We start from the raw sequence: 24,192 nt of genomic DNA, 5'->3' as shown, positions 1-24,192 counted from the left end.
TTGATTCCTGATCTTTTCATAAATTAGGAAGTTTATTCACTTAAAGAAACCTTTAATGAAAACCCAGTGATCATCTAGGTGGTCGGAAGAACCTGCTTCTGGAAATAGGTAAATAGGTAAATCTTCACGGTACCTTTAAAAATTTCAGGTATTAATTTCACTAATATATAATCTAATATTAGAGCCCCTGAGCAAGATCTTGGGCAAGTCACTTGACCTTCTTATATTTCAATGTGTCAAACTAGCCATAAAACTGAGTAAAGCATGACCTCATTATAAATCCAATAGACTTGAAAGCTAAGATGTGCTTTGATACATTAAAGAATTACCAAAAGAGAACTCTAGCTGGTAAAATATGAAGAATCACAATAATGAATTTTACTATAATAAGTAAAATAATTTTGAAATACAGTTTTTAGCAAGTAAAATCATGAAAAAGTTTCAAAGTGTTTTATTTGGGTGAAATAGGTTAAATGATAGAGGAAGAAATATTATTTTAGAAACTGCCTGGTTTTCAAAACCATAGATTGTAGCAACTTAATTATAAGGAATGGAAGACTATTAGAAGGTAATAAACCCTTAACAAACACATTTCATTTCTAGGCCACTATTTCCCCCTACTTACACGATGTATACCAAGTTTTAAAATGTATTTAACTAACTGCTGTATGAAAAGCCTGGTAAAAGAATACAAATTCCCTTAGTGTGTTTGGCCATTTAGACTGTAACTCACTGTATTACTGAATATTCTTTTAATTGACTTTTTATTAGTCCCTTTTCCACTATTTCCAACTCTCCTATTAATATATACATTTAAAAAATATATATACATACATTTTAGTCCCACTCAGGTTACCCCTGTGAGCACAAGATGATGATGATGACGATGGCGATGACAATGACAGTGATTGGTAGATGTGTTAACTGGATGATGTCTTTCTCATCTGCAGAGGGAAGGCAGTACCATTCCCTGGCTTGCTGCTACAGCTTCTCTTTAAATTGTACAGCAGGTTCACCCTTTCTGCAGCATTCCAGAAGGAATATCAGTAAGAACAGTTCCACAGATGCTTGTCTGAGGTTATCATAGAAGTCCTGGGGCATCTACAATGTGCCTGCACATTTTCCATTGTTTTAAAACATCTTCCTGCAGACTTTGTCAAAGCCAGAAACAAACATAACCAAGCAAAGCCCTTTCAAGCAGAGCTTGTCAATCACACACTTTGCCACATTCTCTGAAACAGTAAGCAAATGATAACTTGCAACTGTTGCCCAGGCCCTGTAAACAAAAGATCAAATTCTGTGCTCTGCCTTGGCCAAAAAAGAAACTGCAGCATTTTGTCAAGATTTTTACAAAGTTCTGGGCTTCAAATTTACAACTGATACTGTTCTTTCTCTAGTATACAGAAAATTGAGAACATTAGTAAATTTAAAGATTAAAATACTACTTGAAAAAGAATATAATTAAGATTGTGCATTAAAAAATGGTCTAGCTCCATAGTAGAGTCAGTCAGCTGTGTGTTCTAGCTCTAATCTAGGGGATTCTATGCATCTATTTTTCTCCTTCTTTGTTTGTACCGGTGTATGAGTAAAGATCTGATCTCTCTCAGGATCAGGTAATTAACAAAAAAACCAAAACCAAACAAAAAAAACAATCAAAGCATGTGTTTTAAAGTCTATAGAAGATGCACAGATACATTAATTTCACTAAGACTGGGGTCAGGATGAATAGTATTTTCCACAGGAAAAAGAGAACCAAACAGTAGGAGAGGGAGATTATTCAGGCATTAAAAAAAAAAAAAAAAATCAGTGAAAACGTAAAAACATTAAAATAAGACTGGCTAAGCATATGAACACGACACAGATTTAGCAACTGAGCATATATTAATTTGTCTCTGATATTACTTCAAATTTTCAAAAGCAAACGTCTGACCAATTTCTTGCACGAGGCACACTGCCTTTCCCCTTCCAGACCCCTCTCCCTGGCAGCAGAAGGAGAGCGGTCAGTTCCTCTGTCCCCAGCTCCCCGCGGCCGCCCCCTACCCTAGGACCGCCCGCAGCTCCCCAACGGAGGCGGCCAGCTGGGGACGACGAGGCCAGGGGCCAGGGGCACCCGGGTGCCCCAGAGGAGCGGTAGGAGATGTGAGGTGGGGGTAGGAGGGGGACCCACAGGTGGGGGTGGGGCTGGGGTGAGGGGCCTTGGGCTTCTGAAGCCCAGGGCCGCCCCAAGTCAGGGCTATGCTGACGTTCTGTCCTCGCCCCGGCCCCGGTGGGCATCTCCGGGGACTCTTCGCCGCACCTGCCCCGCGACCCTGCGCCTCTACCCTAACCCTTCGCGTGTGGGTCTCCAGCGGCGGCCCGCCGCGGCTGGCGCGCAGGGGCCGGCGGGAGGCCGGGCGCGCCTGGGGGCGGGGCCGAGCGGCCAAGGCCCGGCCCTCGCAGCGCAGCTCAGAACGAGGCGGCCGCGGCTGAGGCGGAGGGATACCGAGCGCCGTATATATATCGCGGAGCGCAGGTTCGCACTTCGGCAGTGGTGCTGGAAGCCTCGCGGACGCGGAGCCGTTACTCACAGTTGGGCGGCGGTGGCGGCATAGCGCTCAGCGCTCACAGCGCCTTAGCAGCAGCAGCAGCAGTAGCAGAGGCACCCCTGCGGTCACAGCCCCGGCGCAGGTGCAGCCACCCTTGTTCTCTCTGCTCTTCCTCCCTTCGCTCGCACCATGGTAGGTCGGGAGTGGCAGACGCCGGCGTAGCAGCTGCCGGCCCATGATTTCTTCCCCAGTTTTTAGTTCAGCCTTTTTTTTTCTCCTCTTTTTCTTTTTCTTTTCTTTGGTGGGGTTTTTTTTCTTTTCTGGGTGTTACGCAGCAGGTGCGGTTTAGGATGCATTCCGGATTTGCATCTCGGTTTTCTCGGCCAGGGATCCTCATTTAAATTTTGGTGCGTCTTGGAGCTGGGCTTGGCCGTGGGCTGTCCGCGGGCAGGGTCTCTGGCCCCAGCTGAATCGGAGCCGTCTTCATCCATCCCCCTCCCCCAGTCCGCACCACTGCATCCAGCGCGCCGCACCCGGGCTGCCCGCAGCGCTTCGCCTCTGCCCCGCGGGGCGGGGGAGCCGGGCGGGGCCGGGCACTAGACCCTGGCTCGCAGGCAGCGGGGCGGGCGAGCAGCGGAGAATGAATGGGCCGGAGCGAGCCGGTGGCGCACGTTGCTCCTGCCGGGATGTGGGGGGCGCCGTCAGCCTTCCCCCAACACTGCTGTACCCGCTGGGCACTCTCTCCCGGCGCTCCTTCCTCCTCCCTCCCGGGGGGCGCGGCGCGGGCGTGGGCTGGGAAGGAAGGAGCCGGGGAAGGGTGGAGTGGGGGCAGGAAGGCGCGGGGTGGGGGGCGGAGAGGGCGGAAGCGGCGGGCCGGCCGCCCTGCACCCGGGCGGGGCCCTGTGGTGTGGCCGGGGCTCGTGTCTCCCCGGTTCGCCCCCTTGCAGCCCCCCACCCTGTGCGGCAGTAAAGGCGTGCGTGAGCCTCGGTACACCAGGAGGTCCCTTCCCGAGGGAGGCGCTCGGCTCGCGCTAATTGGGGCGGGGGAGAGGCGGGGGAGGAGGGAGCTGGCGCGCGGCTCGGCTTCCAGCAGAGACGCAAAGTTTCTGCTCCGGGAGGAGGTGGCGGCGCGGCGGGCTCGCCGCCTCGGGGAGCAGAAGCGGGTGGGGGGCGCGGGGTGGACTTGGCCTCCGCCTGCCGCGCAGCCGGGGGGTGGGGTTGGGGGTGGGAGTGGGGGTCTCTCTGGCCTGGGAGGGGCGGCGCCCCCTTGAACCCGCCTGCACTGGGGGCCCGCTCCCCTACCCGGCCCCTCGCCCGGCGTTTTCTCTGCCCCGAGCCACTTCCCAGTCCGAAGGGAGATGCCCTCCACGTTTCCGCTTTCTCTGCAGCCTCTAGATTGCCAGATGCGGCTGTGCGCCTCGCTGGGTGTTTTCCATAGCCCCCTTCCTCTCTCGGCGGGCAGGGCTGACATCACCCACAGCGTTTTCTGGCTTGGCGGGGTGGGGAGGTGGCTCCCGGCAGGTTCAGCGCACCTTCGCCCCCAAGGCCAGCGCGGTCCGGTGGTCGGGGTGTATTTCTTTGTCGAGGAAGGCTGATGCTCTCGATAACCACAATAATGCGAGAATTTTGCGGCGAGGTGAGACCGTCTCCACGGTGAGGTGACAGCTTCTCTTGCGAGGTGTGGCAGCGCTTCCTGTTGTGCAAGACAGACGTTGCCCTGGCATTACGTAAATTATCGTGTCTCCTTCATTCGGTATACAGAAGACCCAACGTGCTATGTCTGGGTTAGAAAGGAAGGAAGACCCAGTTCTAATTTGAAAACATAAGTGTCTTCCCCCAAATCAGTATATTGGAACATCATTCCTATTGTGAAAGTTTTCACTTACGTGTTAGAATAAACTTAATGCCGTCAGCTTTCTATTAGGACTTATTCTGGAACTGGCTTCATTAGGCGTCCTTCATTAATATAAAAATACATATTAGCTCTCCTTGAGATCTCGAATTCCCCTGGCTGGAGGCACAGGTTCAGTGTTGCCGAGGCCAAATAATGCAAGTGAGAATTACCTTCGTGGCCGTTACCATCTCTAGTCAAGTATTTCTATTATGAGCAGCTCTTATGTCATCCATAAAGTAGGTAAATATTCTCTAGCAAAGTTAATAGTTCCTCTCCAAAAAAGGGAGGGCACAGTCTCATAATTATTATGTAGTTTCTGCGTACTTAATTTTTGCAGTTTTGTAACAGCTCAGCTGTAGGACAGTTCCATTTTTTCCTGGCTCCTGAATCAGGATAATTTGACCAAGGGCATTTAGCTGTTCTAAATGTTAGGCTTTTAACAAATAACTGCCTAATTTAAATGATTGGAAAGCACTTGTTACATGGAAATGAAGTTGGTAGGATAACGCATTGCTGTATATTTTTTTTCCATTGAATTGTATCTCATAAAATAGATATAAAAGCCTGTTAATCCAACCCAATGACATTATGTAACGCCAGTTTGGAGATTTGGAGTGCCTGCAGCAATGCGCAAGGTGCACTAAAAGTCTGCCCCTGGACCCAATCCTGGCTGCGGTGACAGCAGCAGCAGGCTGGGTCCCTTCTTGGTTGGAAGCGGGGACTGCGGCATCCCTGGTGCAGTAGGTGGCGCTCTTCTTTCTCAGAGCCTGCCCCTGCAGCCGATGCAGTGGGCCTTTTGCCACTAGAGGTGCCATTTTTCAAACTATGAACTGACCCTTCCTAGTTAGACTGCAGAGCGTATAGCCATAGGCCCAGAGAAGAAAACCCGAAATGAGATGTTGTCACTTCCTTTGCCATCCTTTGTTTTTAAAATAGCGTAAAGGGTTCCCTTTATTCTAATTGTTTTTATTAAATGACATTGCTGAAGTTTTCAAACAGCTGATTTTTTTTCCAAGATTGATTTTTGAAAGATCACTATTAAAAGTGTAATCGGAAAAACCATGTTGACCTCGATCAAACTCTGGTGGATTGAATTATAACCTTTTCTTTTTCTATGTAGGCTGATCAGCTGACCGAAGAACAGATTGCTGGTAAGTTGATGACTTCAGGGAGTTTCAGTAGACCACAACTAGGCAGACTCAGTTCTGGTGACTCCTCTGTCCCTTCCCCCTATAGTCTGAGCAGTTTTCTAAGAATTTATTTAAATGAAAACAATAAGCAGAGATATTTAGGTCAAGTGTTACTCCTTGTCAGCATTTTGGAGATAATGAGAAAGGAAGTGGAACTAAGAATACCCACTTATTATGCTCTGGAGTATTTGACTGTGCGTCACGGTGTGCCAGGCTTTGTATATAATGAGATTGCATGGAGCCTGCTACTCAGAAGTGTAGTTTAGAATTCTTACGGCACAGGTCTTTTAGTGATTCACCGTGAAAGCTTGTACTTGCTGTTCTAAATAGGAATGGGTGGAAATAAGTGTCAGGACCACTGTGATAACTGGGAAGCGAATGATTTAGTTTAGATTTTAGCTTTTAATATTCCCTGGAGGACTCTTTGGAGATGGTTTCTCTTTAGGAAACCAGGAATGCCTTTGAAATACTCTGAATGCCGTGTAGAGAGAACACACTGGTTACGTGGGATTGTACATTTCTGGTGACCACCTCTTCTTATAGCTGTGAAACAGGGATTTCTTGTGGCTCTAGAAATTTAACAGGAAGGGACCATAAGGGAACATGTGGACCAATCTTCACTTGTCAGATTGGACCTAGGACTAAATTAAGTGTGTTGAAGCTTAGCCTTCTTTATGTGAGAATATTGTGGCTTTATGGAACTGCTTACCAGGAATGACGTTTGCTCTATGGACTACTGTGTGAAGGCCAGTCCAACAGAACTGCTGTGATCTTTGTTTCAGCAGATAAAGAGCAGGCAGTTTCCCTTAACTTGCACAACTTGGATGGCTTGCTTTGGCAAGTTAAGGGACGGGCGTGCTGTGGCTGGGTTGGGTGAAGACGTTCATTCTAAAAGGTAAACTTTTGTTTTCAGAATTCAAGGAAGCTTTCTCCCTATTTGACAAAGATGGCGATGGCACCATCACAACAAAGGAACTTGGAACTGTCATGAGGTCACTGGGTCAGAACCCAACAGAAGCCGAATTGCAGGATATGATCAACGAAGTGGACGCTGATGGTAAGGGCTTTAGAACTATGAATGAACGCCAGCGTTGTGTAATTCAAGTTCAGACATGTTAAAGATTGTCTTTCAGGTCCCCAGATCAAGGCAAATGTGCAAAGATCCTTCCTGTGGTTTCCTTACAGCCATTGACAATTAAAATAGAAGATTATGGGCCTGCCTTTCGCCCTGCTCACTGTCTAGAACATTTCCTGGATTGGATCACAGTATTGTTCTTTTCCACTCGCCATGACCTACAGCTCAGTCTTTTATCACCTGGCCCACGAGTCTGCGCTGAGTCCTATGGGGAAAGTAAAAATAAATAGCCGTAGACCTTTTTAAAAAGCTTATTGTCTCTAAGAGGAGAAAAAACCCAAGTGAGGTGGGGGAAGGGCATTCTCATATGTTAACGTATGGAAGTGAGTACAGTGTGAGCGGTCAGTGTGTTTATTGAAGAGAATTTTGAGGATCATTGAGGCTTGGAGGTGGGGTGCATGATGATCATAGGGAGTAGATTTATAGAAGCTAGTAGAAGGATGTGGAGCCAGAAGGGACAAGCAGTAACCCCTCTAGCAGTTGGTCACCATTTGGTCGGTCATTCCTCTGGACTCCAGAACAGTGGACAATAGACCTTTCATTGGGCACTTCTATCAGTAAGTCGTTTTTGATCACTACCCCCCCCACCAAAGAAAACACGTTTTTTGGAAATAATATCAATTAAATTAATAATTTTAATTTATTTAATAAACTTAAGTAAATTAATCAAATCTACAAACATTGTAGAACATTAGTAAATTTCGAAAAGATGAGGTAGGAATAAACAATTTGGATCTAGACTACTTTCTTGATGACTGGCATGATAGTAGCCATTTAAAAATATGGTATCATAAGGTGATAAAATGGAATTACAGTTGCCTGGTCATATACATTCAGAAGCAGGGGTTTTGGGTCAGCTCTTTAACAATGGCTTTAGCCCATTTGAACTGTTTCTAAAGACCGTTTTCATCCTTAGTAATTTGGAAAAAGAGGTTTTTCATAGTTCCGTCTTGTTTGACTGCTAAGGGTGATCAGCCATCTGGGAACATGGGGTGGCTCTCATGTTTTGTGTAAGCCCTGGGGAAATTGTGCTTGGGGACTGGCAAAGTGTATTAGGCCCTCGGGTTTTATGGAACAAGGTGGGGAAAGTTGTCTCAAGCTATAGAATCTGGTACTCGCAATGAATAAATACGATGCCGAAGGACATCGCTGTGTGGTTATAAGAGAGCATTTCAAATAATTAATTTTGTCTTCCATGAATGTCAATAATGCTTAAAAATTTTGGAGGCTAAATAGATTTGAAGGAATCTCTGAATTATTATTTTGATTTAAAGGTACTGGTGAAAATGAGTGACTTAACGTAAGGCTTTTTTTCTTCTAATTTAATTTTTATTTCTGTTTAGTTCCAAGTTACACTGTTGATCTGGTGACTTGTCTTTGGGGTGTTCATCGAGCTGTTGGTTTTAAAGGAGGAGTTGTTTGGAATACTGGCCACAGAACAGATTCTCCTGACAAAGTTTCCTGAATGTTAATAGTCTGAGCTGAAAAAACACTTTTGAGCCTTGCCCTTAATGGGAAATAAAGATACTGAGTTGGGGAGAAAACGATTAGGTGACTTACCGTAATGTGGCTAAGAAGTGCCTCCTGGAGAAGACTTTCCAACACTTTATGGTCCCTGCGTAACAAAGTCAACTTTTTTCCCGCTCATAATCCTTTTCTTCCCTAAAAACACTGTGTACTCCTGGCGGCCCAATTATGGACCTTCACCAGCATCGCTAGTGCAGGCAGAGCTAGATCCGAGTGATCTCCCTAACTCGGGGGAAGGCAAACTCAGGTGCCTCCCTTGGGAGTAGAAAGATTCAGCTTGCACTGCTATGGGCTTTTTTTTTCTCTTGAACTGTACAAAACCTTCAGTGGCCAAGAATCTGTATGTGCAGTTTCCTTTGCATCATTAAATGCTATCCTGGCCACTGATCACTGGTTTGAATTATGTGAATCCCGTGAAATTGCCCTGTGAAGTATTTGAATAGTTTAAACCTAAGATGGCTCAACATAATAAAACAATTTACCAGTTTGTCCTAGCAAATGCTTACTGTTCTATAAAGTGGTTCTAAAACTATCACTCCAGGGTAGTGTCACTGGAGCGCTTATTTTACATGAGCTTTTGTTTTTTTATTTGAGGTAATGGCACCATTGATTTCCCAGAATTTTTGACTATGATGGCTAGAAAAATGAAAGATACAGACAGTGAAGAAGAAATCCGCGAGGCATTCCGAGTCTTTGACAAGGTAACCCTGCGTCTGCATTGCAGAATGTACTTAAATATGGCTTTCTGACTGTCATTTCTAAAAGCTTTAATGTTCTGTTCTAGTTAGAACACTTACCTAACTGCCTGAGCCTCTGTAATCTCATTGTCAGATATCCTGACTTATTGTAGTAACCTTATCAGATGAGAGTAAACATAATAAATAGCAGAGAAATTTTGAACCAAGTTTCTTGATTGTGACTTTCAATTTCTGTTTGCTTTTCAAAAGCCCCTGCAGTGTCTGCATTGGCTGACTGCATGTGTTTAGTAGGTAGAGGTGGGAACTGGAGACGGAGAATTGTCGACATACCCACAGTTGGCAGTAACTCAAGGGGCTTAATTAAGTCAAAGGCCTACTTGCCCACACCGAACCACTATGAGTCCCTACCAGTAACAGTTGCTGAATGTTCACAGGATGGCAATGGTTACATCAGTGCTGCAGAACTACGTCACGTCATGACAAACTTAGGAGAAAAACTAACAGATGAAGAAGTAGATGAAATGATCAGAGAAGCAGATATTGATGGAGATGGACAAGTCAACTACGAAGGTAACACACCAAGTTTCTTTAGCTCAGTTTTTAAGATTTCCCTTTAGGATCTATAAACAAGTTAACTACTTGAACTAGATTTTTTTTTTTTTCCTTATGCAGAGTAGAGATGTTACGTTCATTAAAGCTGCTTTTGAAGATAACCGAAAGTTATGATTATTTGTCTTTTCAGAATTCGTACAGATGATGACTGCAAAATGAAGACCTACTTTCAACTCCTTTTTTCCCCCTTCTAGAAGAATCAAATTGATCTTTTACTTACCTCTTGCAAAAAAAAAAAAAAAAAAATTCATTTACTCATTCTGTTTCTATATAGCAAAACTGAATGTCAAGAGTACCTTCTGTCCACACACACAAAAAAATCTGCATGTATTGATTGGTGGTCCTGTCCCCTAAAGATCAAGCTACATCAGTTTTCCGATATAAATACTTGTCCTACCTTAATGATAAGGAAGCACTTAGTGGACACCTGGCAGGTCCGTCCGCTCATGGTTAATACACTGTTTGGGCTGGCCAGTTTTTCATGCATGCAGCTTGACAGTTGAGCACAGTCAGGCGTTTGTATTAAAAACGAAAAACAAAAAAAACAAATTCAAAGCCTACTCAAAGGGGTTCTAGTTCAATTTGTTACCATAAATTGTCATAGCTGGTTTACTGAAGACAGACATTTAAGATCGGTTTACCTCAGGATGCTGTGGAAGATAAACTGTCCAGGCGTAGCCCCACTAGCAGGATGGCCCTCTTGTAACTTCCCCGTGCCCCTACCTGTCGTGACCGTGACACACCCTGGTGGCATGCCCACGCGTGTTGGTTTAGCATTGTCTGCATTGTGCTAGAGCGGAATGGGTGTCAGGCTATCACCATTCATACAAATTTTTAAAAACAAACCTTTATCAAGGGAGCATCTTTGGACTCTCTGTTTTTAAAACCTTCTGAACCATGACTTGGAGCCAGCAGAGTAGGCTGTGGCTGTGGACTTCAGCACAACCGTCAACATTGCTGTTCAAGAAATTACAATTTACGTCCATTCCAAGTTGTAAATGCTAGTTTTTTTTTTTTTTTTCCAATAAAAAGACCATTAACTTAAAGTGGTGTTAAATGCTTTGTAAAGCTGAGATCTAAACGGGGACAAGGCAGTTGGAGGGGAGGCAAGTGTACCTTTAAATGCCCACAGCCCAGCATTGGGTTTCCCTCCCTCCCTCCCTCCTGAAATCCCAGCACCAACTGCTGAGCCTGAGACCTTGCCTAAAACCAAGCAGATACCGATTGCTTCATCTTATTTATGGACATGTAGGTCTACTTGTATTTTCACTGGGGGGGGAGGGGGGAGAGTGAATTATGGTAACTTAATGATTATTCAGGCAGTAGAGCTCTTAATGAAGGAAAAAAACCACTTTCTCTCAAGCATGTATTTAGGGGTTCTTATCAATTGTGCTGCTGATTACCTGTTTTATGTAACTACTTGAGACCATCTGTGCAAAAGACATGATTTAGTGTGTCTGTAATTCAATCCTCGCTGTGTGTGGTAGAAGCAGTCACTTTTCTAAGCCAGGCTCTTCATGCCTAAAAGACACTACCAGTCACCTTTTGATTCACAGTTTTTAATTTATGATTATACTTACCTTAGACTCCTTTTACTTTTTTTTTTTTTTTTTTAGGTTGACTTGACTTTGCTTCCCCACCCCCCAAGTAGAACTACTGCTAGCTCCCAACTTGAAAGTAAAACTCCCAGCCCAGAGGGAATTTTGTGTTTCTTTATAAACCTGTAACCAAAACTCAGAGATGCTGGTACTTTGCAGTGGGATTGGTTTGCTTCAAAGCTCCCTAAAAGGCGTTTGGATTTAGTGCAGAGCTCTTTTTGAAGTGAAGGCTGGATGTGCATTTTTCAGGGTGTTAACTTGGTTGTATCTTATTAGCGAGGAGATCTGGGTTTTGAGTGTTTCTGTGAGAGGTTTTAATTTGCCAGGGAACAGCGGCAGGCTGCTAGTGAGGCAGTGAGAAGCTCTTGGCAGCCAAATGGGTGCCTTCGGGGCTGTTTTATAGAGACCCTCAGCTTCTCCCTCTCCTACTCCTTGTCTGTCTGGCATTTTGCAGCTCTTTAGCTTTCCCGCCAGAGGGGTGGGTCAGAGCCGTGGAGAGGAGCCTGGCCACCTGCCTTCGCCGCTGGTCCTTAGACTGGGTGGTTGGAAGAAGAGAGGTTGACGTCACGCGCTGGGCTTGACTTTCACAACTCCTTGAATCTGGACGGAACATCTCAGAATACCTTGGGGATTTTCTTCTGGTGAGACAGGACTGGGGTTTCTCCTTCGAGTAAGTTAATAACCTGGGTGTTTCTTGCAGGGAGGTCAAGTAGCCTGACTGTTGACCCACTCTCAGGCCTGAGGCCGGTGACCTCTTGGCAGTTTTAAAAAGGGTTGAGGGCGATTTGGCTTGTTTTTTCAGAAACTTTGCCTTCTATCTTACCCTTTCACCAAGTTCTTTTCTAGAAGCTGGGTGGACTCCATGTTAGTGATCCCGCAGTCTTTCCTAAAAGACTACCCTTGAAACTCAGTGGATGCTGAGTTCCACTTTGGTGCAGAGGGAACTTTAGTCCACTGTAGCCTTTCTCTCTGGCCTTTGAGGGGGATGACCGGCCCAGGGGTCGGGTGTTTGCAGTCTGCAGGGGTTTGTGAGAGGAAACGGCTGGATGAGGTGGCAGTACTGTGAAAGTTGGTCAGCACCTTCCTGTAAACTCTTGCCCCTACTTCTAACTGCTCTATAAATATATATATATAGTGACTAGTTTAACTGGCATCCCGCTGGAGCCTGAGACTTGCCATAAAAAACTGCTGAGTCCTTGGCATACACTTTCATAGTTTTGTTCTCCATCTGTTCGGGGTAGGTGTCGAGCAAGGCAAATGTATCTTGATATTTCAGATGGGCTTTTGACGTACTGTTGCCAAGGAAGGTTTTTTTTCTGATTTTTTGACAAACGAATTTTTGCACACTTTAAATTGGTGTCTTTCGGCAACCTAAAACACATTGAAAATTAGCTACTGTACATATTTTTATATTCTCTTTATAAATGCATGTCTGACTGTACTTGTAACCATATTGTAACACGTGGCCGCCCAGTAGGCCTCGTGCTGCTGTGGCCCCGTCGGAGTAGCAGCATATTAGCAGCCCCTCAGCATACTGGGAACTTCTTCCTAAACAAAGAATGTAAATTTGGTCAAGTCTGCTCTTGGTTCATTCAATTATTTTTAACATTTGAATTAATTATTATATATCCTAAATACATTTATCCTTTTGGCAGTGACTAGATTCCACGAATGTGTCTTAATCTATCCCTTCAGCTGGCGGTTACTATTATCTTTTTTGATCCCTTGAAGTTACCCTGTAGGAGACAGAAATTCTTTGCTGTCTGTATTCCTCAGAGTGAGAAGGTAGTGGCATGGGTGGAGTGTGTGTTCTTTCTCCAAATCTATTATAATGTTCATTAAACATGTCTGTAGCAAAGATGGTGGTAGTTCTTTTGTTAACCGAAGTCACCCTTCACCGTGGCGATTTGCAAAGGAGATGTACTTGAACGTTTCTGTAAATCGTGAGATAAACTGTTTGGAGATTTAACCACCTCTCTGATGGGGGACCAACTCTATGGAAATTGTAAATAAGTTCTATTTATAAACCTGGCACTGTATTCAATAAACATTTCTGCAGCCTTTCATCTCTAACTGCGAACTCTGTAGGTTTTTAGCCCGCAATGCTTTCCATTCCTTTTGCTCAACGAACAAGCTACACCTGCCCTCAGATGTGATTCCACCTGGGCCCTAGCGTGGTAGGGGAGGGACCAGAAACACCACAGACACATCCCACTACGGCCTTAGCCTGGTCTTAAAGTTCAGGTGTCAATAGCTGACGTTTTAACACAATCTCTTGGCGTATTAATGTATCTGTGTTTGCCTTATGTGGAAAATTCACCCCGTAAAAAGATTCATTCCTCTTTAACTTCAAGGTTAATCCAAATCTCTTTAGGAATTGTGTGAAGAAGTACACTTTAAACATTAGATGGGAATTTAGATACTAGATGGGAATTTAACATCACATAAGCACATGCCTCTGCCCATGTCCAGAGCAGGGCAGTGGAGGCTACAGCTTCCATGCAGAACCTTGGAGTTGAAACCTTGCCCTTAATCAGTGCCATCCCAGACCCTGGTTTCTAGACAAGGTTCTCTAGCAGGAGAAGCCATCTCCTGGCTGCCACCTGTGTTTCCAGAAGGATCTTCCCCAGGCTGCCTTGCCCATTTCCTTTCCCACCCTGCACAGAAGCACGAGAGGGCTGAGAAGAACGGGAATGATCACAGGGTAAGCCCCTGCTCTGACCAGAAGGCTTGAGACACAGCTCCAGGGAACATTTAGCTTCTGTGTACAGCCAGCCCCTCGTCTACAAGGATGGAGACACCACCGTGGGGACAGAGCCCTCTGCTGAGACTTTAGGACCGGCTCCTAGTTTTGCTTCTGTCCTTCTGTAGCCATGGACAGGTTCTTTTACCTCTCTACACCTCAGTTAAAATCAGATTATTGGACGAGGTACATTCTACCTGTGGCTTTCTAGGATTCTGACCAATCCAGCTTGGCGTCACTTGGTGTCTAAATTGAAATTGCAGCCTAAAGGGTGGGAGGCAAAAGAGCGTAGGCGTGCTGTACACTTGGAGATGACAAACGGGATTTTTAAAGTCTCAGCAGCTCCCTGTTGGGGGGCGGAGCGGAGGGTAAGCTTGCTCTTAACGCTGTGATGTAATCCTGGAACGGGGGTCAAAGAAACTGATCATTAAGTGACTTCCATCCTCCTGGCAGCACAGAAATAGGAAGCTACCATTCACTGCCTGCAGGAGATTCAGTCCAAGTGACAACGTCATCTAGTTTTTCAGCAGTTTTGGTTCAGGAAGAAAAACACATGCACACATTTCCGATTTGAGCTGAACTTCCCAGGGCACTGAGGGCTGGAGCATCCAGTGACTCATGATGCCTTAGAAGGAAGTCAGACTTAAAGTTTTTTTATAGCTTGCTGCTGCTTCTCTCCCACTGCCCTCAACCCTCTGCCAGGGAGCGGGAGGGCTTCGCTCGTGCTCTGGAACCCACGGGAAAGCTGCCGGGAGCCCGAGGAGCTGCCGGATCTCCCGTCTCACGTCTCCATCGACAATCCCGGAACTTGGGTTAAAAAAATGGTGGCAATTTCCCACATAAGAATTATTTATGTCCTGCCTGTGTGTCAGCAACTTATGGGAGTGAATGTGTAATTTACACATTCAGGTAGTATTTCAAATGTCACATTTTTAAGTTCTGTTTTCACTTTTACAAAGCTGAAAGGTCAGTGGTTAGGCTCTCTCTTCACTCTCTGTGAACATCCCGTCCCCTTCCATACCCTGGCAGAGGCCTGCCTCTTCCTGTTCCTTCTCTTCTGGGACCCCTGTGGTCCTATCAGAATTCTGACTAGTCCTTGAGAAATGCTCACTGCCCCCCAGCCAGGAGCCCTTCTCTCTAGTACGGCTGGACCTGGCCCAGATTTGTCTAACACCATGAAAAATGAAGCCACCTGGTCACATCTCACCTCTTCTCTTCTTCGCCAAAGTCTTGATCTTCAACTGGAAGATGTCACACAACACCCCTGGGCTCCCACGACCTGATTCCAACTCAAGGTCGGAGACACTTCCCTAAACCCCAGAAGTGGGTGATGACCCAGTGGTTGGCTAAACCCTGGTGAGCTCATCCTTTCTGGAGGGTTCTGGAGGGGAACTCAGGGTCTGAATGCAGCTGTTCAAACAGAGCAAGTCCTTTAACTCAGCTTTGCAAATACCTGCCCGGCCTTCCCATGCAGGCTGCCACCTATGGCCAGGAAGGAATTCAGAGCATAGTTTTTTGCTGTTTCTTTCTGGGAGAGCCAACTCATTAGAGGAAAAAGTGAGAGTGCTGTATTCTGATTATTTGTTCTCAGGTTCAACGCCTACAATGTTCAGAGCTCAGAATTAGAGGACTTCAAAATACTGGAAGGCTCAGTATCCACCTTTTGAGGAGATTTTGCAGGCTATTCATAGAAACATTATTAGATACAACCGCCAAGTAGCGTGCCAATGAACAATATGTAACAACCTGAATACATAAGAACTGATGCAGACATAGCATAAGAAAGTATAAAGCAAGAACTGACAAGAGTAACAAATCCATCATCATAGAGATTTTGACATAGTTCCCCCAGTTATTAAGAAATCAAGCAGACAATAGTACATTTGAACCACACAATGAACAAGTTGATTTCATGTATGTATGTAGAACATTGCATCCAGCAGTTAGAGATTTCACATTACAGATATTAATTAACATTAATAATATTAATAAATCATTAAATATTATATTAATTATAGTTATAGGATAATATAATTACAAATACATAACAAATTACTAATGATAACATAAGAAATTAATAAATAAGGTTAAATAGAGAATTAAGATTGACTACATATTAGATCATAAAGTAAACTGCAACAAACATTAAAAAAAAAATATCTTTCATATTGACCAAGTTGCCTAATAACAATGCAATGGATAGAAAATAATTTAAAAACTACAACTTTTAATATACCCATTTGTTTTGAAAATTAAAGTCCATTTCTAATAGCATTTCTAAAAAGAAATAATATGAACATCTAGAAAATGTTTAGGACTGAATGAAAACAAAATTCTACATTTCAAAACTGTGGGATACAGCTTCGAAATTATAGCATGAAAATGCTTATAATGGAAAAGAAGAAAGGCTAAAAATAAATAAGGTAAACATCCAACTTAAGTTAGAAAAAGAATAAAATAAGCCCAAAGAGAGCAGAAGTATCAAAGATACCCACAGAAATTAATGAAATACGAAACAAAGGTACAAAAAAGAAGATCAACAAAGACAAAAAGTTGGCTCTTTGAAAAGATGATTAGACACAGTATGGTAGCTTGTCAAAAAATTAAACATATAATTACCACATGATATATCAACTCCACTTCTGGGTATATACCCAAAAGAATTGAAAGCAGGGACTAAAACAAGTATTTGTACACCCATGTTCATAGCAGCTTTATTTACAATAGCTAAAAGGTGGAAGGAACCCAAGTGCCCATCAGTGGGTGAATGGATCAAAAAAAAAGGTGGTATATATATATATATAAAACAAAATATTATTCAGTCTTTAAAAGAAAGGAAATGCTGACGTATGCTACAACATGGATGATGACAATTTGTTCTTTTGTAAGAACAAATGCTGTATGATTCCACTTACATGAGATCCCTAGAGTAGTCAAATTCACAGAGACAGAAGGTAGAATGGGTGGATGCAATGGGGGGGGGCAATGGGGAATCATTGTTTAATGGGTAAAATTTCAGTTTTGCAAGATAAAAAAGTTCTAGAGAGGGATGGTGGTGATGGTTGCACAACAATGTGAATATACTTAATGCTGCTGAATTGTACACTTAAAAATGGTTAAAATGATAAACTTTATGTTATGCATATTTTACAATTGTTTTTAAAAGTCAAGCAAGTGAAGAAAATATTACAGAAAGATAATGTCATCCTGGAAGTTGCTTATATTGCAGACGATGTTTTCTGTTTCATTGATTTTTTTCCCTATTATTTCACCATTAATATAATGTTTAATTATTATAGTTTTATAATAAAAGTTCATTCCTACTGTTTCTGGTTTAAAAAGTTTAGACAAATCTCAGGCAGTGCTAATGAAAAAAATGTTAGGAGGGAATTCCCTGGTGGTCCAGTGGTTAGGACTTCACACTTTGACTGCTGAGGGCCCGGGTTCGACCCCTAGTTGGGGAACTAAGATCCCACAAGCCGTGCAGTGCGGCCAAAAAAAAAAAGTTAGGAATAAAGTGGGAGACGTAACCACAAATAAACCAGAGATTTTTAAAAAACTGTACTGTAAAAACTTTGATGCCAATAAATATGAAAACTTAGGTAAAAGGGATAATTTCCTAGAGAACTGACTCAAGAAGAAGTAGAAAATTTAAAACAAACTAACCATTAAAGGAATCTAACCAGTACTTAAAAATATATCTACCTGTGCTGGATGACTGTCAAACTGTGCCGCATTCCTCCCCATGAGTGATGAGGCCTTGGTCTCATCCCCTTGAGTCTAAGAGGACACTGTGACTACCCTGACCAATGGAATACACTAGAAGGGATATACTAGTTTCTGGGCCCATGCTTTTTCCAATTCTGTCCTTGGAACATTCTGGAAGCCCTGAGATCTCCATGCTGGAGAGGCCACATGTAGGTGCTTCAGCAGACGGTCAGCTGGGCCAAGCCTTCCTGCCAGCTGTCCCCACTGAGGTGCCCAGTAGTTGAGGCTATCTTGGATCTTCCAGACCAGGTCATTTGCCAGCTGAATACCATTGAGTAATCTCAGTTGACCTCAGATGGGGCAGAAGAATCATCTATCTGAACCCTGCCTGAATTCCTCACCCACAAAATCAGGAGATAAAATAAAGTGGCAGTTGTTTTAAGACACTAATATTTGGGTTCATTTGTTTTGAAGTAACAGATAACAAAGCCACCACCAAAAACAGAAAAAAATTCTTCCAGAGAAAGAAAACAAAACAAACAAAACAAAAAGATTACACTGCAACTCTTCACCCATTCCTGACAAATTCTTCCAGAAAATAAAGAGAGATTAATGTTGAAACTGATTATCCACACCAGATAAGAATACAAGAAGGAAGGAACATGACAGGCTGGTCTATGTACATAGATGCAAAAATATACAAACAAATATAATTATTAAACTCAATCCAGCAGTGTATTAAATAAAATGCATCTATGAACATGTTGGTTGTAATCCAATAATCCAATGATTATTTCACATGGAAGGAGAGAGAGTCGTACGAGGGGAAGGAAAGGCTGAACAACCTAGCCAGTGGAAGGGCAGATGCCCCGAGCTTCAGGCTCTTCTGGGACTGGGGACTCGCCCTCCTCTGTCAAGCCTCTGGCCCTCTTGCCTTGTGCATTGTCTTCCTTCCCTATCTTCCTCGAAGACTGGCTTTCTCTACTGTAGGAAATGTGGCTGGTACCACTCCTGAGCTTTACACCCTACACTTTTAGCCAGGTAGAGACAATCTGTTTCAGTCCCAGCTCCAACATTTTTGAGGAAGAATTCTGCCACAGTTTGCCTAAGGTACCCAATCTTGGACTATTCATCTGTGCCAGGAGGTAGACTCTGGGGAAACAACTGTGCATTAGTTTCTTATTGCTGCTGTAACAAGTATCATAGATTTAGCAGCTTAAAACGGGGGTCTCCAACGCCTGGGCTGCAGACTGGTAACGGTTCACGGCCTGTTAGGAACCAGGCCACACAGCAGGAGGTGAGTGGCGGGCGGGCGAGCGAAGCTTCGGGTGCAGCTCTGCATCGCTCCCCATCGCTCGCATTGCCGCCCGAACCATCCCTGCCCCCTCCCCCCACCCCCCCACCCCCGCCCCGTCCTGGAAAAATGGTCTTCCATGAAATCGGTTCCTGGTGCCAAAAAGGTTGGGGACCGCTGGCTTAAAACAATACACACTTATCTTACAGTCCTGGAGGTCAGAAGTCTGAAATCACTTTCACTGGCCTAAAATCAAGGTGTCAGCAGGACTGGTTCCTTCTGGAAGCCCTAGGAGAGAATCTGTTTCCATGCCTTTTCTAGCCTCTATAGGTCACCTGCATTCCCTGGCTCATGGCCCCTTCCTGAATCTTCAAGTGTAGCATCTTAAATCTCTTTCTCTATGACCCCTGCTTCTATTGTCACATCTCCTCTGACTGTGACCCTCCTGCCTCCCTCTTATAAAGACCCTTGCGATTATATTGAGCCCATCTGGACAATCCAGGATATTCTTTCCACCTCAAGATTCTTAATCACATTTGCAAAGTCTCTTTTTCCATGTAAGGGAACATATTCACAGGTTCCAGGAATTGGATGTGGGCCTCCTTGGGGGCTATTATTCTGTCTGCCCTCGACTGTGATTGGCTTAGCTTGGATCAGGTGTTCACCTCTGGACCAATCAACCACCACTAGGAAGTTGGGCTACTCTAAAGTCAGGGCTGCTTCCACAGGAACCACAGAGATGGGGGAGTTCTCAGAAGGACGGGAACACTACACAGAGAGGATGAAAATTTTCCCCTCCAGTGGCATTGCTGTCCACTCGTTACCCAAACTAGAAATGTGGGAGTCGCTCATAATTCCTTCCTTCCCCCTCATGCAGTATCAATTATATTATTATTATTATTTTTTAAAAAATATAAATCTGATTTTTTTTTAAATTAATTAATTAATTTATTTATTTTTGGCTGTGTTGGGTCTTCGTTTCTGTGCGAGGGCTTTCTCCAGTGCGGCGAGCGGGGGCCACTCTTCATCGCGGTGCGCGGGCCTCTCACTATCGCAGCCTGTCTTGTGGAGCACAGGCTCCAGACGTGCAGGCTCAGTAGTTGTGGCTTACGGGCCTAGTTGCTCCACAGCATGTGGGATCTTCCCAGACCAGGGCTCGAACCCGTGTCCCCTGCATTGGCAGGCAGACTCTCAACCACTGTGCCACCAGGGAAGCCCTCAATTATGTTATTTTGACCAATACTTAAGTAGCACTTAGTCTGTGCCAAGTGTTGGTTTAAGCCCGTGACCCATAGTCACTCATGTAACCTCCTGTGAGATAGATACTCTCCTAGCTCCATTTTCCAGGAGGGAACCTGTGGCATAGAAAAGGTCCAGTACTTGCCTGGGGTCCCACAGCCAGGAAGCTGAGAGCCAAGATTTGAACCCAGGAAAACTGGCCCTAGAGGACATGCTCTTAAACACCCTTCAATTCTGCCTTGATCCTTTCCCTTATTTTGCCAAGTAAGCATTTCCTAAATGCTGTGTTTCTTCCCTACACTATCTTATTTACTCCTTCAGATAACTGTGATTGAAGGTGGTCCAGACAATTTTACCTTTTAAACACCCTGCACCCTGACCCTGACCTGCTTCCCTCCTGACCCTTATCCTGTTACCATCCACCTCTTTTTTTTTTTTTTTTTGGCCGCACCATGCAGCTTGATTGAACCTGGGACCCTGCGGTGAAAGTGCAGAGTCCTAACCACTGGACTGCCAGGGAATTCCCACCGTCCACCTCTTATCTCTTGGTTGACGGCTACCGCCTTCTAACTGGACTGTCTGCCTCTGGCTTGGTCCCCTCAAATTCATCCGTCAAACAGTTGACACACTAATCTGCCTACAATGCAAATCTGACTGCTTAAAATGCTGAAGTTGAGGGTTCCTTTCCTATTGTCGAGGGGAAAGTCCAGTCTCATTAACACACTCTCCAAGGCCTTCCATGAGGTGCCTCACCCACCTCTCCAGCTGCCTTCCTGCCACTTTATGCTCCAGCAAAACCAACTTGCTCATGGGTCCCCTCACATACAACCCATCCCATTAAATGGTGAGTTTCTTGAGGGCAAAGACTTTCTTACTTACATCTGAATCCACTTGGCCTGGCATGTAGGGGTGACTCATACTCCAAAAATGTGTCAGGGATCAACTCGCATGTGACAGGAGGTCTGCAGTGGATTGCCACTGAGCTCTGTCCTGATCTGTGTTCCTATGCTTGGCTCTGATGAAACCATAACAACACCCCGTATGACAGAATCAGGAAAGTTTACGTTGAAATGATGGTCCCACACGAATTTAACAGACATTTGTGTAACATCTTATGCTTAGGTTCCAGAATGCACCTGCCCACATACAGCAAGAGGGAGACAGAATTTAGGGCAGCAAATAAGGTAGCACTGTGAAAACTAGAGATTCAGTGAGCGACTCGAGGCCAGGAAAGGGTCAGTGTTGAGTCCAGAGTTTGAAATTCCGTTTCCGACATTCTTTCTATAGTCCAGCGTGGCTTCCCCAAGGCCTCTCTCTCTTATTGGTTTCTGTCTCCACTGAAGATGAAAAGCGTGTCTTATATTTCACGGCATCCCTCTTGGCTCAGGCTGTTCCCTCTGGTCACAATGCTTGTTCCTCTACTCTGGGATGGCTGACTCCTTCTCAGTCTTTGGGTCTCAGCTTTGATGTTTTCTCCTCAAGAATCCTTCCCTGACCATCCTCTACAAGACATCCGCCCGTTAGTCTCTACCACAGCATCCCTGTTTGTTTGCTTCCCACCAGCGTAATTTGCTTCCCTTCCTTGTTCATTGTCTGTCTCCTGTGCAAGACAAAGCCCATGGGGCAGGGACCAGGTTGGTCTTGTTCACCAACATGTCCCCAGCTTCCGGCTCCAGGCCTGGGTGTTGGAGGTCCTCAGTAAATAAATATTTGTTGAATTGGAGAAAGATATGCCACCGAAGCAGTAGAAGGTTACACAGGAAACGCCAAACACACAGGTGGGCCTTCTCAACAAGGGCTCCTGTCACAGCAGGGGATGGGAGGAGATGAGGAGGTCAGTAAGCCCACAGCAGGGTCCAGCCCTAGGGGACTGTGGTCCTGGCCAAGGAGCCAAGGCAGGGACTTGGACCCCAGGATCCAGGTGGCTTTAATGTAACATTGTTCTTTGCTGTGTTCATGTAGGGCCCAGCATGCAGTTGAGTTTAATACATTATAGCTGGGTTGAAAAAAATTTACATATCACACTGTAACTGCCTGACTTCTCCCTTGTTTTTTTCTTTCTTAATGGTAGCAAAGCTCATATAACATAAAATTAACCATTTTAAACTGTACAATTCAGTGGCATTTAGTACATTCACTACTGTGCAAACACCACCTCTGTCTAGTTCCAAAACATTTTCATCACCCAAAAGGAAACCCCAGACCTCCTTCCAGCCCCTGGCAACCACCAATCTGTGTTCTGTCTCTCTGAATTTATCAATTCTGTATAGTTCCTATAAATAGAATCATGCAATATGTGACCTATCGTGTCTGGCTTCTTTCACTTAGCAGAGTATTTTCAAGATTCATCTACACCGCAGCATGTATCAATGCTTTGTTCCTTTTTATGGCTGAATAAAATAATATTCCACTGTATGGATAGACCCCAATTTGTTCCTTCATTCATCCACGATGGGCATTTGAGTGATTCCCGTCTTTTGGTCTCCCCTTGTTCTGGTCAGTGATGCATGTATCTTAGTGGGTGACCTAAGAAAATGGTACCCCAGTGTGTGTGATGCTGATATCACAAGTGAGAAGAATACACAGATGTGCCCTGGGGGCCCTGTGCCCATCCTGCTGTCTTTGGGGGCAGTGCTAAGAGCCCAGCTGTTGGCCTCAGGACACCCACCTTTGAGTCCTGGCTCTGCCACGCGGGGTCCCTGGACCTCACCTGCCAATGGAGCCGGCCACACTTGTGCTGCCCCCCACAGGTATGTTGGGAGGCTCCTGTGGATGCCAGAAGCCTTTGTGAGCTGAGAAGCTTAGCAGATGGGCAGCTAATACTGCTGGTTCCCAGACCCAGGTGGAGCAGTAAGTCTCTGGGCCTCATGGGACTAAACTGCTTCGGTCCAAATCCTGGCTCCTATAATTTCTAGTCCAGTGGTTAAGACAGGTTGTCAGCTTCTCTGAGCTATTGAGAGAATACTTTCCCCCCTGGGCCCCTGAGTTGAGCTGGGCTGGGAACTTGGTTCTCCTGCTTCCAAACTTCAGATTATTCCTTCCTCTGAAATAATGAGAGGGGGCACCTTTTTATCAAACTGTTGTGGAAAAGTGAGGGACAGGCTGTTTGCAAAACCAACCCACATGAGCGTCCAGATACAAACCTTCACACAGCTGCGTACACACATGCAGGGTAGCCATCAAGACACTGAACAACAGATAGGGCCCTTGTTACCTCCACCAACTAGAACGCTCTCTTTCCTTCACTGGAGCAGGGTCGGGGGTTAACCCTTCAGTTGAAGGCTCATCTGTGCCAGGGCTCCAGGGAGGGGCTGGGGCAATAAAGGAGCACTTGGGTGTTTGGGGCAGTGGCTGTTTACCAGCAGGTAAGGAAGTTTTGGAATATTTGAAGACTGTGAAGGCCATGATGGTACTTATCAGATACACATCACATGAATGTCAACGTTGCCTACCTGAGAACATTTGCTCATCCATCAGCACAAACAAGGGCACTGCCCCCTGCCACCCCGCGCCCGACACCAGACTTTCTGACCTCCTGCAATCAGTCTTCCTCGAATGAGGCCAGGGCTGGGCTGACTCAGGCGGCACACGGCCAGCCTGCTGTTATTTCCCTCGGCTCCGGCCTGAGAAGCTTCAGGGAAAGAACCACGCGCATCCTGAGCTCTCACCTGCCCTGGACAGGCCTGCGGGCCTCCTGGCCCGGGTGTCAAGGCAGCTGGCCACGGTTCCACCCTGCCCTTCCCTCCTGCCAAACGCATTTGCAGGGAGAAAACCCCACACCACACAGGGTTTCTCCAAAGTCCTTCTTGGGAAGAGGACTACAGGATGGGCTGAGGCTGGGTTTCCTACCTTTTGGAGCTGGGAAGTCACTGAGATAACCGGGCCAAGCTCTCCACTTACCAGGTGAAGAATTAGGTCCCACATGTTGGAGGAGAACCAACCCAAGTCACCCATGGAGAGGGTGGTGAGACTAGGGCAACGCCCAGGCCTCCCACGGCCCAGCTGGCACCTTCTACCTTCACAAGTAGA

General features: G+C 45.3%; 1 protein-coding gene across 1 annotated transcript; it reads left to right on the top strand.

The window, feature by feature from the left end:
- The first annotated feature begins 2,528 nt into the window (after positions 1-2,528).
- CALM1 (calmodulin 1) lies at positions 2,529-13,252 on the top strand. Its single transcript, XM_082451467.1, has 6 exons — positions 2,529-2,717; positions 5,540-5,570; positions 6,523-6,666; positions 8,866-8,972; positions 9,404-9,539; positions 9,712-13,252. The coding sequence occupies exons 1-6, from the start codon at positions 2,715-2,717 to the stop codon at positions 9,738-9,740; spliced, it is 450 nt and encodes a 149-aa protein (XP_082307593.1). The 5' UTR covers positions 2,529-2,714; the 3' UTR covers positions 9,741-13,252.
- Positions 13,253-24,192: the final 10,940 nt, after the last annotated feature.

This window comes from Balaenoptera physalus (assembly GCF_965194825.1).
Source record: "Balaenoptera physalus genome assembly, chromosome: 2".
Lineage (NCBI taxonomy): Eukaryota > Metazoa > Chordata > Mammalia > Artiodactyla > Balaenopteridae > Balaenoptera > Balaenoptera physalus.
Note: the sequence above shows the minus strand (reverse complement) of the source record. Positions and strands in the feature narration are given on the sequence as shown.

Bases quoted from the DNA above. Each gene is read 5' to 3' on its own strand.
- CALM1 (XM_082451467.1), top strand. The intron at 6,667-8,865 runs GTAAGGGCTTTA...TTTTTATTTGAG, and splicing joins CAACGAAGTGGACGCTGATG to GTAATGGCACCATTGATTTC. The intron at 8,973-9,403 runs GTAACCCTGCGT...GAATGTTCACAG, and splicing joins CATTCCGAGTCTTTGACAAG to GATGGCAATGGTTACATCAG.